The sequence below is a fragment of the Astyanax mexicanus genome, chromosome 9, assembly GCF_023375975.1.
Source record: "Astyanax mexicanus isolate ESR-SI-001 chromosome 9, AstMex3_surface, whole genome shotgun sequence".
Classification (NCBI taxonomy): domain Eukaryota; kingdom Metazoa; phylum Chordata; class Actinopteri; order Characiformes; family Acestrorhamphidae; genus Astyanax; species Astyanax mexicanus.
This window is the reverse complement of record NC_064416.1, coordinates 46412922-46428031: the sequence shown is the minus strand read 5'-3', so window position 1 is coordinate 46428031 and position 15110 is coordinate 46412922. Positions and strand designations below refer to the sequence as shown.

The 15110-nt window shown below is 36.3% G+C and overlaps 1 protein-coding gene across 15 annotated transcripts in view; it reads right to left on the bottom strand.

The window, feature by feature from the left end:
- Positions 1-15110, bottom strand: part of LOC103022324 (ryanodine receptor 1) — a 175025-nt gene that overhangs the window by 60715 nt on the left and 99200 nt on the right. For all 15 annotated transcript variants that reach the window (XM_049483340.1, XM_049483345.1, XM_049483348.1 and 12 more), the window contains 16 exons: positions 14909-15069; positions 13726-13804; positions 13549-13638; positions 11337-11486; positions 10282-10359; positions 10106-10181; positions 8723-8846; positions 8258-8373; positions 7363-7430; positions 7150-7271; positions 5948-5997; positions 4482-4542; positions 3201-3327; positions 2985-3093; positions 1137-1218; positions 29-159 (listed from right to left, as the gene is read on the bottom strand). In XM_049483340.1, the coding sequence (XP_049339297.1) occupies positions 29-159; positions 1137-1218; positions 2985-3093; positions 3201-3327; positions 4482-4542; positions 5948-5997; positions 7150-7271; positions 7363-7430; positions 8258-8373; positions 8723-8846; positions 10106-10181; positions 10282-10359; positions 11337-11486; positions 13549-13638; positions 13726-13804; positions 14909-15069 (1624 nt within the window). The remainder of the gene's footprint in view (positions 1-28; positions 160-1136; positions 1219-2984; positions 3094-3200; positions 3328-4481; positions 4543-5947; positions 5998-7149; positions 7272-7362; positions 7431-8257; positions 8374-8722; positions 8847-10105; positions 10182-10281; positions 10360-11336; positions 11487-13548; positions 13639-13725; positions 13805-14908; positions 15070-15110) is intronic.

The following is a 15110-nucleotide window of genomic DNA, read 5'->3' as shown; positions in this document are numbered from 1 at the left end:
ATTAAAGCAAAGAGGAACTGGAACTCACTCGCTCTTTCTCTTGGTGTTTTGGTGGTGTAGACAGAGAAGCCATTGAACTCATTAAGGGAGGGTTCCAGGTAGGCCACAGGCATGGCAGCAGCCAAATGAGCCAAACACTCCCCAAGAGCCGGCCTCATCCTAGAAAAGACAAAAAATAATATTGTAATACTGCATAAAAATGGTTCAACTTCCAAATGAGCAAGTTTGGAATAAACTAATCCATCAAAAACTATTAAATTAGCTCAACAGAACTAATATAACAAGTGGTTTCTTCAAATTCTACACAAAATGCCACTTTAAGTGACAACTGCAGTTCCAGGTAATTTAACCCCTTAATGACAAACATATTTCATACTTAGTGGATGCATATGTGCTATGTGATGCATAGCCTGGTACTAGCTTTTGGCAGCACTTCTGATATTATTCATCCTATTCCTAATGTGCAGTGGCCTTCAGTTCACAAATAATGTTGGTGTTTTGTGCTGCACCCAAATCAGTTAACTTGCTGGGTCTGGTGAATAAATTGCATTTTGGGGCTTTTAAAGGTCTCCATCCACTAAAATGTACTTTTTCTTGTTTTCTGTGAATTACAACACCCAATCCCTACTTTCTGCAGTAGCTATTTAGAAAATGTTCAGAAAAACGAGTCAATCAAATAACGTATTTTGTTAAAATACTCAAACAAAAAATAATTTTCTTTTTTCCAATTGCAAGTATTAAAAAAACATGTTTAATATTTTCAAAATAGCAAAATAATCAGCACATGTACAAATTAAGCAAAATGAATCAATACCTATTGTACAGCAGTCTGAACAGAGAATCATTTTCTGAGGAATGGAACCAAGCTAATAGAGCTACTTATAGTGTCAGGATCCCAAGAAAGTGTTTTCTGATTTATGTTCCTCACAGAAAATGAGCAGAGCCCAAAGAATCTTAGTTTTATTAAGCTAAAAAGTGAAAACAGGTCCCACAAACCCAAAGACCTTATAATGGTTAAAAGTCAGACAACTATGACGGACATTATAGAACATTCCAGAACTACTTCTGAAACAAAGCCTTTGTGGACTTGGTATGTTTAGATTTGTAAAGAAAGGGCAGAATTAAATATGACTTACTTCTCAGCATGAGGGGTCTTAACAGTGCCCACAGAGTAGATACTGCACATGAGGCGATAGCAAGATATCTGCAAGTCATCCACTGATAGGAAGAGAACATTAGAATTAGAGTGAAATACAGAATTTTTTACTGGATCATATTAACATTTCACACAGGTAACACTTTACAATAAGGGTAGATTTATTAACAGTACATACGACTGAATGTCTCAAATAAATTATTAATTGGCACTAGTTAACACATTATTACTAAATACAAAAAAAAAACCTTATAACCATTACAATTTAGTAATGTTTTATACTGTCATAACTAGTGTCAATTAATAATTAGTTAATACATTACTTAATCATTTAACCATGTTTATAACTGTGGTAAGAAGATGAAAACGGCTCAATATTTCTTGTCAGGTGTTAAGATTAATTTACAGGTTGCCATGTCTGTATAGAACCCTCAGAGAGGATTGCCAGTTGAACATAGGCCCTTTACTGGTGCAATTCTGACAATAGTTGAAGAGACTAATGTGAGATAATTTGGGTTATGGGTTTATGGTAAAACCCCCTCCAGTACTTACATATTGTTGTGTATTTTACTGCATATTATATACATGTGCATAATTCATAATCATAACATTTAAAAATATATATTAATATCCATGACAAGATGATTACTTATCAAATATTTAAAAATTCATCTGCAGTTTTGCATTTTTGCAAGTTTCTTTCTAATAAAATATTTTGGTAATGTATTTTAACTTTAAATTTAAAACATATGCAGCTCTGGAAAAAAATAAGATATAAGAGTTTATTTGATTTTACCAAATTGAAAACCTCTGGAATATAATCAAGAGGAAGATGGATGATCACAAGCCATCAAACCACCAAACTGAACTGCTTGAATTTTTGCACCAGGAGTAAAGCAGCATAAAGTTATCCAAAAGCAGTGTGTAAGACTGGTGGAGGAGAACATGATGCCAAGATGCATAAAAAAACTGTGATTAAAAACCAGGGTTATTCCACCAAATATTGATTTCTGAACTCTTAATACTTTATGAATATGAACTTGTTTTCTTTGCAGTATTTGAGGTCTAAAAGCTCTGCATCTTTTTTGTTATTTCAGCCATTTCTCCTTTTTCTATAAATAAATGCTCTAAATGAGAATATGAGAAATGTTGTCTGTAGTTTATAGAATAAAACAACAATGCTCATTTTACTCAAACATAAACCTATAAATAGCAAAATCAGAGAAACTGATGCAGAAACTGAAGTGGTCTCTACATTTTTTTTTCAGAGCTGTATATTGCTAAAATCTTGTTTTGAATCCAATATCGTGTCTTTTCTCAGTAACTGAGTGTCTCGATACACCCCTAGTTGTAAATACTGTTACTTGTGATCCTTATTTTTAAAGTGTTACAAACACATAGACAGTAAAGATTATGAGGGATGCCACTGAAGGTGCATATTTGGTCTAATAAAAATATTTTAAATAATGCTGACTTATCACATGTCATAGTACTTAAAGTATTATAACATCCCAGAACCTTTGTTATTACCCATGAAAACTAAAGAAAGCTGCACTGTCCACTGTGGGTGTTAACAGCTTTAGAAATAAGAACGTCCCATCCATCTGTTACCCAACATCAGGCCTCAGTCAAACTTTGATAATGTATACACTACTGCTATGTTTATAATAGAGATCAGTGAGTGTGAGGAACCTTCAAATTGGATCAAATCAAGGTTCTTTAGACCTTTCTTTGTGTTTTTCACACTACAAACATATTAGTTCCTCAAGATTTTTCTGGTTTTCTGTAAACATCCAAATGCATGAACGTATGAGTATTTTATACTTACAGATCACATCATCTCCAAACTGGTGCTGAGCAATGTGGTCGAACAGTGAAGTGAGCACTGGGAGCAGAGCGATGGTGGTGTAGTTAATGTTCTGAGACACGCCTTTAACCTTTAAAGAGAGAGAGAGAGAGAAGACCAACATTACAGCAACACTCAGATGATGGACGGTGTGGAATAAAGTAACACAGAGCAGCATCCTGACATCTGACATCTAACCTGGCTTTTGGTGGACACTTTTCCCAGTTTGAGGTTCTCAACCATCTTCTCAATGTCATCAGCAGCACTCTCGAAGAAGGAGCGCAGGCCAGCCTTCACAATCTCCGGGCCGGACTTCATTACAGTCCTGCACAGAGTAGTGGAGTAAGAACAGAAACTCTCTGCCACATTTCAGCATACACTGTGTTCAAACTTACATCTACGTCAATTAGGGGTGTAACGGTACAGGAAATTCACGGTTGGCGTCACACCTCTGTAAAAACCCCACGGTTGGTTACATTTTCAGTATGTTTTCGGTAAGTTTTCTGTACAATTGGTGTAAAAAAGTGACGTTTATTAACTTCATAATAACAATGAATCTTCATTATAACCATTTTTAGTTTTTTGGGATGAAATGTAACAGGTCTCAAGCTCTTTTATTTAATGCTTGAAACCAGGATTCTCTCCTACTGTCATCATGAGAGACTCCATCTTTTAGATCTTGTTGGAACAAACAAACAATGAGCCTGATTGTGGCTCTTTATTAAGAACAAAAACAGTATTACTTTAACTGATTAAACTACAAATGTTTTTTTTTCCCAAGCAAATTACTGGATGCAATTCAGTGTTTGAGTTCTTTTTAAGAAATATCAGCATTAGAATGTAGAATTAAATTATATTAGTGGTGTCAATCACTTGAAAATGAAGTAAAATCATAATATTTTTTTTTAATGCTGGAATCCATAATAATAATTCCATAATTATTATGAGGGGACAGTAATAATAGTGTAGTGTGGTTTAGGTCTAGCAGACTAGATCATTGTGTGCTATATTGTAATATCTCAGAGAAAGAGAGAGAGAGAGAGACAGACATACAGACAGAAGGACGATGCGAGCAAAAGAGAGAGAGCGCGAGAGAGAGATGGAGAGAGACCGTACGAGCGCCTAACCCTGAGTTCACACTGGACTATTAGTTTCCTATGTTTACTATGCCAGCCGACTAATAGTTTCCTATGCGAGCGCAGCGACGGAGCTAAACTTCTCAGCACAGGCTATAGGCTAAGTCAGTAGCAAGTTGCTAATAGCAACAGTGCTACAGCTACACTTTCTGGGTTATCTTCATTGTTTCCACAAGTCTCCTGTAGACTGTCTGTGCCACGTATTCTGCGTGCGTTTGCGTGAATCGAACCGTGACCCCCGAACCGTGATGGTTCACAAAGAATGTGCATACCGTTAAAGGGTTTGCTAGCTGCATGGTGAAAATATTGTATGTGGTCTGGGATAAAAAAAAGGTGAACATACCTGGCATCCAGTGACCGGGAGAGAATGTGGAGGCAGTTAACTACTGCACCAGAATCAGTTCCTGTAAACAGCACACAGCACAGAATAAAGTCCAGCGCTAAACTCGCACCCAGCACCAACATTTTGATGCACATAACAAATACTAAGCTATCCTGGTCAATGAAATCCCCAAAACACACTTACAGATTAGTGCAGAACACACGAGAGCACCTTACTTACTGCCCAGAGAGTCTGAGGGCCTTTTCATACCTAAAAGTCTGGACCAAGTCCTGAACTGAAGTTCATGTTTGTTTTTTTACACTACTATATAAACTTGATATGGTTACTGTATTTTTCATATTCTAAAGCGCACTTTATAATGAATTTTCCCAAAAATCACCAGGCTCCTTATAATCCGGTACATCCCTATGTATGAATTTTACCAGTCAGGTATTAAGGAGCAGTAAAGACACTCTGCTGAAGAACAGCGTCATACAGGAGTTTCTGTTTAGTTCTCCAGCAGTATTAGCATTAGCTGCTAACCGTGCTAAGCGCTAGCTCTTTCACCGTTCAGAGGTGAGTATATCTGACTGTAGCCTGCGTGTTTACTGTGTTAAAACGCTAACCGCGCTACACCCGTAAGCTGCTAATGCTAATTCTGTTGCTAATTCTCGCTCGCCCAAATAAAGAGAAATTTTCAGGAGAGAAATCTGTGTAGATTAATATCTAGAGCTCGTTTGACTTTAAAAGAAAATGTTTTTAAGAATTACAGTTTTGTTTAATTAGCTTGGCTTTACTTAACTTAGTTAAGTAAAGCACCCCCACCCACCACCACCTTGCAGAAAATAGACGTTTATTGACGTGTTTAATTGAACTGTTATGCATCAAATATGATCTTCTTATCATAACCTTTTTTTCTCAAACAATTTCCCATTACAAAAGACAAAAATAAAAGGGGGTTAATGGTGTCTGTGGGACGTATAGTTCAGGATCTATGCTGATTTTTAAGTTTTCGTTTTTGATAGTGGAAAATCCAGGCCAACCATAGTAGATGGTATAAATAAATAAATAACATATATGGGACAATAATTGCCTTTGCCTTTACTAGACACCTTAAAGATTATAAAAAGCTAGGTTAGAAAAATATATCTTCCTACTAGACTATAATTGCAGCTGGCAGTTGATTGTTCATCGTGCTGTTTTCCTGCTTAAGCACTTTAAAATGTGAGAGTTTGTTACAAACATTAAAGCAAAGCACGGCAAATTTCAACAGAGCCACTCAGGGTGAAAATGGCAAGCGTTAGCATGTGAGAGAAAGAGTGAAGAAATGGATTAATAAATGCCACAGAAACAAACAGAGCATTAAAGAAGTAAAAGCCAACTAGGGGCTTAAAAAGGTCTAATGCAGCAGGGGGTGTTAATGAAAGAGCAGAGCTTAGGGGAACCGGGATGGGCAGAAGCATCAGCCCCTTTATGCAGATTCTTACCAAAGAGGGAAACTCTGTGCCTCACTAGAGCAGCCAACTTACAGAAGATACTGAGGCAGGAAGAGAGAGAGAGAAATAGAGAGATAGGGAGAGGGGGAAAGGAGCATAAGGGAAGGAGGGAGGAGAGATGGAAGGAAAAACAGAAGGGTGAAGTTCAGGCAAGAAGAGGAAAATCAACGTGGTGTAGAAAGAGGATAAAACAATGGGGACACAGAAAGTGGAAACTCTGGAGAGATGGAACAGGACGTACCACAGGTAGAAGAGAATTCAGGGAACAGAAAGAATATTCACAAACAACAAATCATAAATAAATTTCTTTTAATTCAGCTTCGACTAATGTGCACAGTATATTGAACTGTTTGTGGACACCCCTCTTCTAGTGAATGTCAAAATTTGTCTTGTCTAGTCTTGTCTAGTCTCAGTAGACTGTTAAGTATGGGGGAGTGTTGGTGATGCTGTGGGCCTGTTTCTCCTACAAAGGACATGGGAACCTTGTAAGAACACATGTGATCATGAACTCTTTGAAATATCAGAACATGTTTAATCAGAATCTGGTGGCCTCTGCCTGAAAGCTGAAGATCACTGGGTCTGAAACTGAAGTGACTGGTTGTCACAGGGTCTTCCAGCAAGACAATGACCCTAAACATGTGGCCAAATCTACTAAAAAATGCTTCACAAGGCAAAAAAATCAAGCTCCTCTCACGACCATCTCAGTCCCCAGACCTCAACCCAATAGATAAGCTGTGGGGTGAGCTGAAGAGGAGAGTGCATAGGAGAAGACCCAGAACGACAATCAATCAATCAATCAATCAATTTTCCCTTGGTAAATACATTGAGGGTAACCATCATTTTCAATGTAGCCGAGCTTACATAAAGTTACAAAAATCCCTCTTTCTGTATTCTCCCATCTTGTGAAGAGTTATAGGAGAAGATTAAGTGCTGTCTTGTTAGCAAAAGGAGGTACTTACACCAAGGGTGCCAATAATAATAACACATGATTTCATTAAAATATTTTTTTCCCACCAAATAAAGGTGTTTGCATTGTTGTCCTATATTATATATATATAAACAATATATATATATATATATATATACATATATATGTATTAGAAAAACACTTCTAAACAAGGGGTGCCAATAATTATGGAGGGTTTTTATGTGATACTACAAAACAACATCTGACAGTAACAGCAATATTTTACCTTGCAATCATCTCTTTTTCCTTATTGGAGGCGTGGCCACCACTTCCCAGCACTTTAGCAGGAGTGGAGAGGAAGTACAGGCAGTGGTTCTTAAAGTACTGGTTCACCAGAGGCAACAGAATCTAGGGGTGAAAAGTGTCAAGAAAGCACAGGTATGATACACGGTCCTCAGAACCTGAAGATATTTCACACTTTAAGGGTGAATTATCTTACCTTAGCGAAAAATTTGATCTCCTGCTCGTGAGGAGATTTCTCCACTCTACCACTGCTCACAACAGCCTCTGTAGAACAACATACACAAAAATCAGTTATTCTATCAGACTAGAGGCCCTTACAAACTGTCTAACAACCTGTGTAAAGCGTGTCGTGATGTTCATTGCTATCTTACACCCCATCCCAAACAGTCTCTTTACACTCCTTCCACCTGCATCATTTAAATAGTAATGGTGCTTGTGAATAATGGGAGTGGTGGTCTGAAAGAGGGGTGTAATTAAGTAAATTTCTGGTGAATTGCTATCTTGACAACGGAAAAAACAGGTGCACCACTGACTGAAAACAACCTAGAGAGGCGTCAACAGTTAAACGTTTATTGCTTTCTTGGCACAAATCCAGTGCTCAAACACTAGTTAAACACACATGCACAGGCAGCAGAGAACAATATCGAACATACTGTATGCCAGAATACAAAATAAAATAATACAATACTGTTCTACATCAACACAAAATATACAGTAGGTAACTGTCATATTATTCTTGTTAGTGTTAATCTCCTCTGCTTAGAAGTGAATGACATGTCGAGGTAGCTGCACCATTAAAATAGCAATCCGCCAGAAGTAAGAACATACCTGGCTCTTAAAGGGAATGGCAAGTGGCATGCTGATTGGTTTATTTCACATTACACACCCAAAAAACACCCATGATTAAAAAAGAGAATTAATATATCTCTTTTGCATGGTTTGAGCCACACAAGGTGTACTTTTCCCATTGTTACGATGGCAAAGAGCCTATAGATTGCTAGAATAAGGCCCTTGGTGTCATTGCTTTATTTAAAGATCTAGGTTCCATGCTGAACATTATCTGAGAATTTAAAAAAAGCTTATCTCCACACCCAGATGAGCAATGAACTCCTGAGCAATTTCCATCCACTTCAGCAGCTTCTGGAGGAAACCATAAGCAAAACGCTTCTCGATGGACGAAATCTCCTGCTCCATGTCCTTCAGACCCCTGAAAACAAGACGGAGCAAGAAAGACAGATTTACACCCCCATAATCTACACATAATAGTACAAGGCTCTGAGGGTAAAGGCTAAAAAGCTAATGCTAAACTAACTGGAGAAAGGAGAATGGATGAACAGGGCAAGTGCTGCTCTGGTTATTCCAAAAATAAAATAAAATCAAAAACCAGCTCAAAATACTAATTTAATCCTTTAGCATTCAATATGGCACATTTAAAGTAAGATAAACAAGCTAATGCTAAGATAGATCACTACAATATCTTCATAAATCTCCAGTTTTACCTCAAAACAATGGATAACATAAAAGATTAAGTAATATTTAGACAAATGATTCTGTACCTGGTGACAGCATATCCTTCAGCCTGAAGGAATTTCAGCAGGTCTTGGGCTTTTTCTCTGTCTCTGGCTTTTTCTTTAGCCGTCAGAGTGTCGTAAGGAACGAGCAGAGGATGGGTTCCGCCACCTATAACAAAACACAGCATGCTGCAGTTTTAACAAACCTTTCCATATTTTCATATTAAATAAATGTAAAAAATGTTCTACTGAATACTAAACTACTGTAGTTTATGGACTATAAGGCGCACTATCAAGGAATGCCTATTTTCTGGTCTATTTTCATACATAAGGAGCACCTAATTATAAGGCACCTAATGAAGCAAACCTGTAATTCTCAAAAAAAAAAAAAAAAAAAAATCTAAGATTTATGAATGCAATTTATAAAATTATAAAACTTCATTATTTCATTTTTTCCATTTACTGTGGTGAGGAAGAAACTGATCTGTCTTTCTAATCTCTAATCTCTCTTACTTTTTTATTTCTGCTTTTTGCTAACAGAATTGAAAAAATGTACCATTTACTAATTTTTCCCCTCCATTTTTGCATCTTGTGACAAAAATCTGATAGAATAATGTAAAAATAAAAAATTAAGACAAGATTCTTGTTCTCAGTTTCCTGAAATTCTGAGGTGCGAAGCAAAAATAAGAAAAAAAATGGTAAAAATAAATGAAAACCAATTTCTTCTACACTACACTAAATGGTAAGAATAATAAAGAAGTTTTACTGTGAATCTAGTTCTATTTTTAAATTTAACCTTAAAGTGGCAGTCTGTATTATTTTGTTTCTAAGCTAAAAGCAGAAGTATTTCTGAGTGGAGAAGAATATGGATAAAATATTGTGTTTAATGGTACCAGTGTGCTGAAACCACCCTCTCTGCTAAGCTTAATAATATATTTATTCTAAAAACTGGGGTGTCGGTCGCTTTTCACGGGAGTTTTTCTCCTGGCCATGTCACGCGTCTTTACGTACTCTAAAAGAGGATCCGGCTCAGTTTTACTGAACGCGAGCGGCTGGTGGAGCATTGGAGACTTCAGAAGAAGAAACTCAGAGCTCAGTAGCTCATTCACCCATAGCAAAAATAAAGAAACGAAGGAGTGAAATTTCTGACTGAGCACTCTCTCTCTCTCTCTTTCTCTCTGACTGAACATAACCTGGAATCGGATTCATCCGCTCTGAAAGGAGACCACATCACACCCACCCAGTTTAAAATGATTCGTCTGCATACTCTGCGCAATTACCCATTCTTACCAGAGAGGGCACTAAATCCCAAAACTTGTCAAAGTATTAAATTGATAAATGTCACACTGACCAAAAATTAAACATGTTTTTTTAATTTCATATCATTTTTTTGTTGTTCGTTCTATTATTATAATATATAAACAGCACCTTTGGCTTGAAGCTCCATCTTCTTCTTTCTGCCCCAGGTGTTGTGGTAATTCTCAGCCAGCTGCTCTGCCATAGACTAGAAATAAACAGAAAACAGGAGAAAAGGGATGTTCCAGTTCAGCACAAAACAGATTATAAAATGATTATATCATTATTTACTCAATCTTATACCGTACCTGCAGCTCTCTGGACAGAGCCATGGTGGTTAAGTCTATTGGCTGGGGAGAGTAACCCTGGCTAGGATCATATGTAGCCTTTGAGGAAACAGAAAAAAAAAACACATCAGGTCTAAATTCTATTAAAGCAATTCTTTTTAATCGATTTTTTTTGTGTCCTCACTCTCCAGGTCTATGGAGGACCAAAACTGCCCAAATCAAAAATAAATAAATAAATAAATAAAAACTTAAGTAAAACACTCAATAAAAGTAACATGGTGATTAAAATGGTAAAGAATAATTATACATAAATACCACATAAATATCTTAATAATTTGTTATTTATGGCTTTGTTCATTAATATTTGTTTAATTTTTATTTTGATTAATTAATTTATTTTTTTTACATAACTGTTTATTTCTGCGTTCATTTATTTCCTGATTCATTTATTTCTGTATTTCCTTGTCCTTATATGCTAATGAAGGGGGTGTTTTTCATGTACAGGCTTAGCAATCAAGCCCAGAGAGAGAGAGAGAGGAGCTGATATGAGTAGAGGAGCTGAAATGTCGGGTTTGGTATCAGATCTGCTCAGAGAAGCAGCTGCTTATGCTGCTCATCTCAAAGAACTCGATCAGAGTCTGAATTAGGATCTAAATGATCTTTATTAAATAATCTTCCACATTACCAAAGTTACCGCCAAAGGGGAAAGACATGAACAACCGATCTAGTGTATCTGACATCGATTCACCAATAGGAATGCTAAGACACGGTAACATCATAAATAAATAAGTCTGGAAATAAATCAATGCAGAAACAAATAGTTATGTAAATAAATACATTAATTCAAAGAAAGATTAAACATTTTTAATAAAGAAACCCATAAATAACAACTGATTAAGATATTTAGTTTTATGTGTATGTATTCATTTTTGTATATTAATTATAATTATACTTTACCATTTTATTCACCATATTACTTTTATTGAGTGACTTACTTACGTTTTTTTATTAATTTATTTTTAATTTTGGCAGTTTTGGTCCTTCATACAGGTCAGACCTTTTCCCCACAGTTTTACCTGAGCAGTCTGGGAGATCTTCCTGGTGGTGGCAGCAGCTGCAGCCTTCTCCGCCTTCTCTCCTTCATCACGGGCTTTCTCTAGAGTCCACTCCCAGGCCAGCATGGCCTTAATGGATTCTTTAATGGGCCAGCGATAGATTTCTTTATCCTGAAGGACAGAATATGGCAGCATGCTTTATATTTGTATTTGGATTCAACTAAAATCTAAAATGCATTATTTAATCACTAATGTCTCAAACATGCAGCACAGTAATATATCCGCTTATACTTATATGTTGGGATGCACGACGATATCGGAATAATACCCCTGGTGAAAAATAAAAAATATATACATAACTGTACTTAAAACATATTGAAAAATGTCTATGTTTGCTGTAAATATAGTAACAGATTTATGTACTTACTTAAAATATGTTAAAAGTACATTAATATTCATCAAATGTTTTTATAGAATTTTTAAAAAGTACAAGATAGTGTATTTTTCAAAAACAAACTACTATAAAGTACACTTTAAGCTTAATGTAATTCAATATACTTCTAAAATACTTACTGTCAAAAATATGTTTTTACTTTTTTAGCAAAGTGTTTTAAAACAAATGTTACAGTAGTTCACTTAAAGTTTAATATAACTTTTTAGAAAGTTAATTAAATTACTACTACTAATAAAAAAAAATTAAGTAAATTTGTAACAGGCAAAAAAATTGTAGTACAGTATATTAAAATATATTGTATACCCAACGAAGTATACTAGAAGTGTGCTACTTACAAAAGACAGAAACAAGAAGCATATATGTTTTCTAATGTAAATAGATCACATATATTTAACATCAATTCTTAGTACATTTCTAATGTACCAGGTGTATAATAATAGTGATACAGTTGTAATACTCATTAAATGTATTATAATTTTTCTTTAAGCACATTTAAATATGGGGATGCATACATGAAGTAGTTTAAATGTTTAAAATTGTTTTTTTTTTAAGTATATTTAAAATAGATCCATTTTAGTACAGTTAAGAACATTTTATCCATTTTATCACTCTTTAAATATACTGATCAATAATAATGTGGCTACATAAACACTTTAGTGCACTATAGCATCATAATGCTTAATATACTTAATCGTGACATTTATTGTACTGTGGAAAAGGACAAACAATTCTGGCTGTGGTGGTATAGTTGGCAACTTTAGAATTCACTGATGTTAGCTATTTTTAAATTATATATATAAATATATAAATATTATTAGATATTTTGCATTTTATTCTTAGCATACAGTGGGTTGAGAGCTAAGATTTGAAGGGGAAATAGTATACCTCTTTAAACACAAGTTAGAATAGGTCTATGGGCTATAGTACAAAACATCATCAGGAAGGTTTTTTTTTTTTTTTTACACACAAAGTCACACTTACATAAAGAGATCTTACCAATTTCAGTCAATTTCAGAATGAGCTGCAAAATAAGCTATAGCTCCATTGCCCCATTTATTTGCATATATAAGTGTTTACCATATGTTAGTGTTAGCTTGTGCTGAATGGCAAAACAAGAACCAGCTAGTTCATACTTAACTGTGGTACAAACACAACATTTATTATTTAAAGGTTTTTATCTCTCTCATCTGCTGAATTGGCACAGACTGTAGGTACAGATCCCTCCATCAGACGAAGTCTACTGGCTAAAGGCCAATTCATACTTTAGGGTCGAGTCAATGTGCTGTTTACATTATAGCCTGTGCGACCACTCTCCACAGCTGCCAATATTGAGTCAGGGTGGTTCTTTGCAGGTTTCCTTATTGTGACACTTTACACTTTCAGTTAATTCACAGAACTGAATGGATGGATTTTGGTCTTTGGAGTGTTTATAGGGAGCAAATAAATGTTATGTTATGTCACTAAATGTGAATATTGGAAGATAAACATGTTTACTATAGGATATCTCCCACCTTAAGCACATGGATGTCACCCATCACCCATAAAAGTCATTTTGTTTTCTTTATAATAACATACAATATATGTATACATGATGTTAAGTGCTTTGCTTACCAAGGATAACAGAGTGTCTAGGTTGTTGTTAAAATGACACATTAAGACTTTGAAATGGAATTAATTAATGACATAAAGTGAGATGGTACCGTACACTGGTTCCTGTAACAGACAGTGAATAGCCTCACAAAACTGATACTGCATCTGAGGAAAAGCATATTTCCAAACCTTCTCAGAAAAGGTCTTGTATGGCCGAAGCATGGGATGTGTCTTGGCATTTTCATCCATCGTTTCTCCGTAAGTCCAGTTGTTCTGGATCTAAAAGAAAACAACTTTGTGTGAGATCTCACTAAACCATGACTAGCAATATTATAGGTGTGAGAGTAGAAGTGCGTTATAACCAACCTTCTCAAAAGCCCACTTGTCATGTGTGTGCTCTGCATATTTGTTGATGAAGGCGTCCAGTTTCTCTGGAATGATGGTGCTGTGAAGAACCAAGCAGGAAGTTAAGAGATGAAACCTGAGTAAACTTCTATTTTAAAAATTTTCCCAGTGACTATATGTTTACACTAGAGCTTATATTCTCTGCCCGAACCCGACCCGACCCGAGGCCCCATCCGAAATCGTGTAGGGTCGAGATTTCCCACCACATTCCTCTGGCCGGGCCGGGTCGGGCTCCAGAAAATATTCTGAGATGTAGCTATCAGTTTTTTAATTATATTTTTATTTTATATGTATATATATATATATATTTATTTTATTAAGCTTTTCACTCCCGGAGTCATACAGCGGGCGTTGTTGTGTATGATTCTGTTTGTGAAGCGGAGTCGGATTCACCAGGGAGTCGGATACGGCACAGCAGCGGCAGCGCGCAGCACCTCGTGGTCCGTGGCGTTTGTTCTTGTTTAAAGCGCTCGCGCCAGCCGCAAAATACGACTGAGAACACTGAGAAACTGCAGAATTATGAATGGGATTAGAATATGAGCACGAGGAAATAAAACAAAAACAGCAGATACTGTATGTGAGAACCTTTACCTGTGAGTAGCTAACACCAGAAATCACTCTCACTCTCTCTCTCTCTCTCTCTCTCTCTCTTTCTCTCGTTTGTTTCTTAGATTGATCTCTCTGAGAAGATGTGTAAAAACTAATAAAACTAGCAAGCCCACTCTAAAAACAAATTAAAACTAACTGAACTGTAGGAGAAAAAAAAACAAAATAAAATTAAACTATAATGAAAAACGAAAAATGTTATAATCACGTAGCTCTGGGCGCACGTGAATTCCTACGCTTGTCCGCGTTTGACGTGCAGCACTGTGTGTAGCTGTTCTTAAAAATCATTTTAATTAAAAAAGAGTTCTATGCTTCTATGTTACAGTGTTAATTAACATAATTCTGATCATAATTCTGATCAAAAACAGCCAGTTTATCGGGCGGTTGGGTCGGGCTCGGGCTCATAATGAAAGTTCATGGTTCGGGTTGGGTTGGGCTCTGGCTCAGGCTGGGTCGGGTCGGGTCGGATTTTTTGGGCCCGATCTAAGCTCTAGCTCACACACAGCGGGGTTAGCTGTTTCCCCAGGACGATACTCACTTGGTGGTCTCCACAGGTCTGGGATCAAAGTTTCCTTCAGCATCAACTGTGGCTTTCTTCTCTGTGGCAGAATAGCTTGCATCTACATAGTCTGGAGGAATGGCACCAGCAATGGCACAGATGCAGGGCATGGCAATTTTGAACAACTCTGCATCGAATTTCTGCAAACAGAAGCACACAGTGAGAATACCTGAAACCCCTG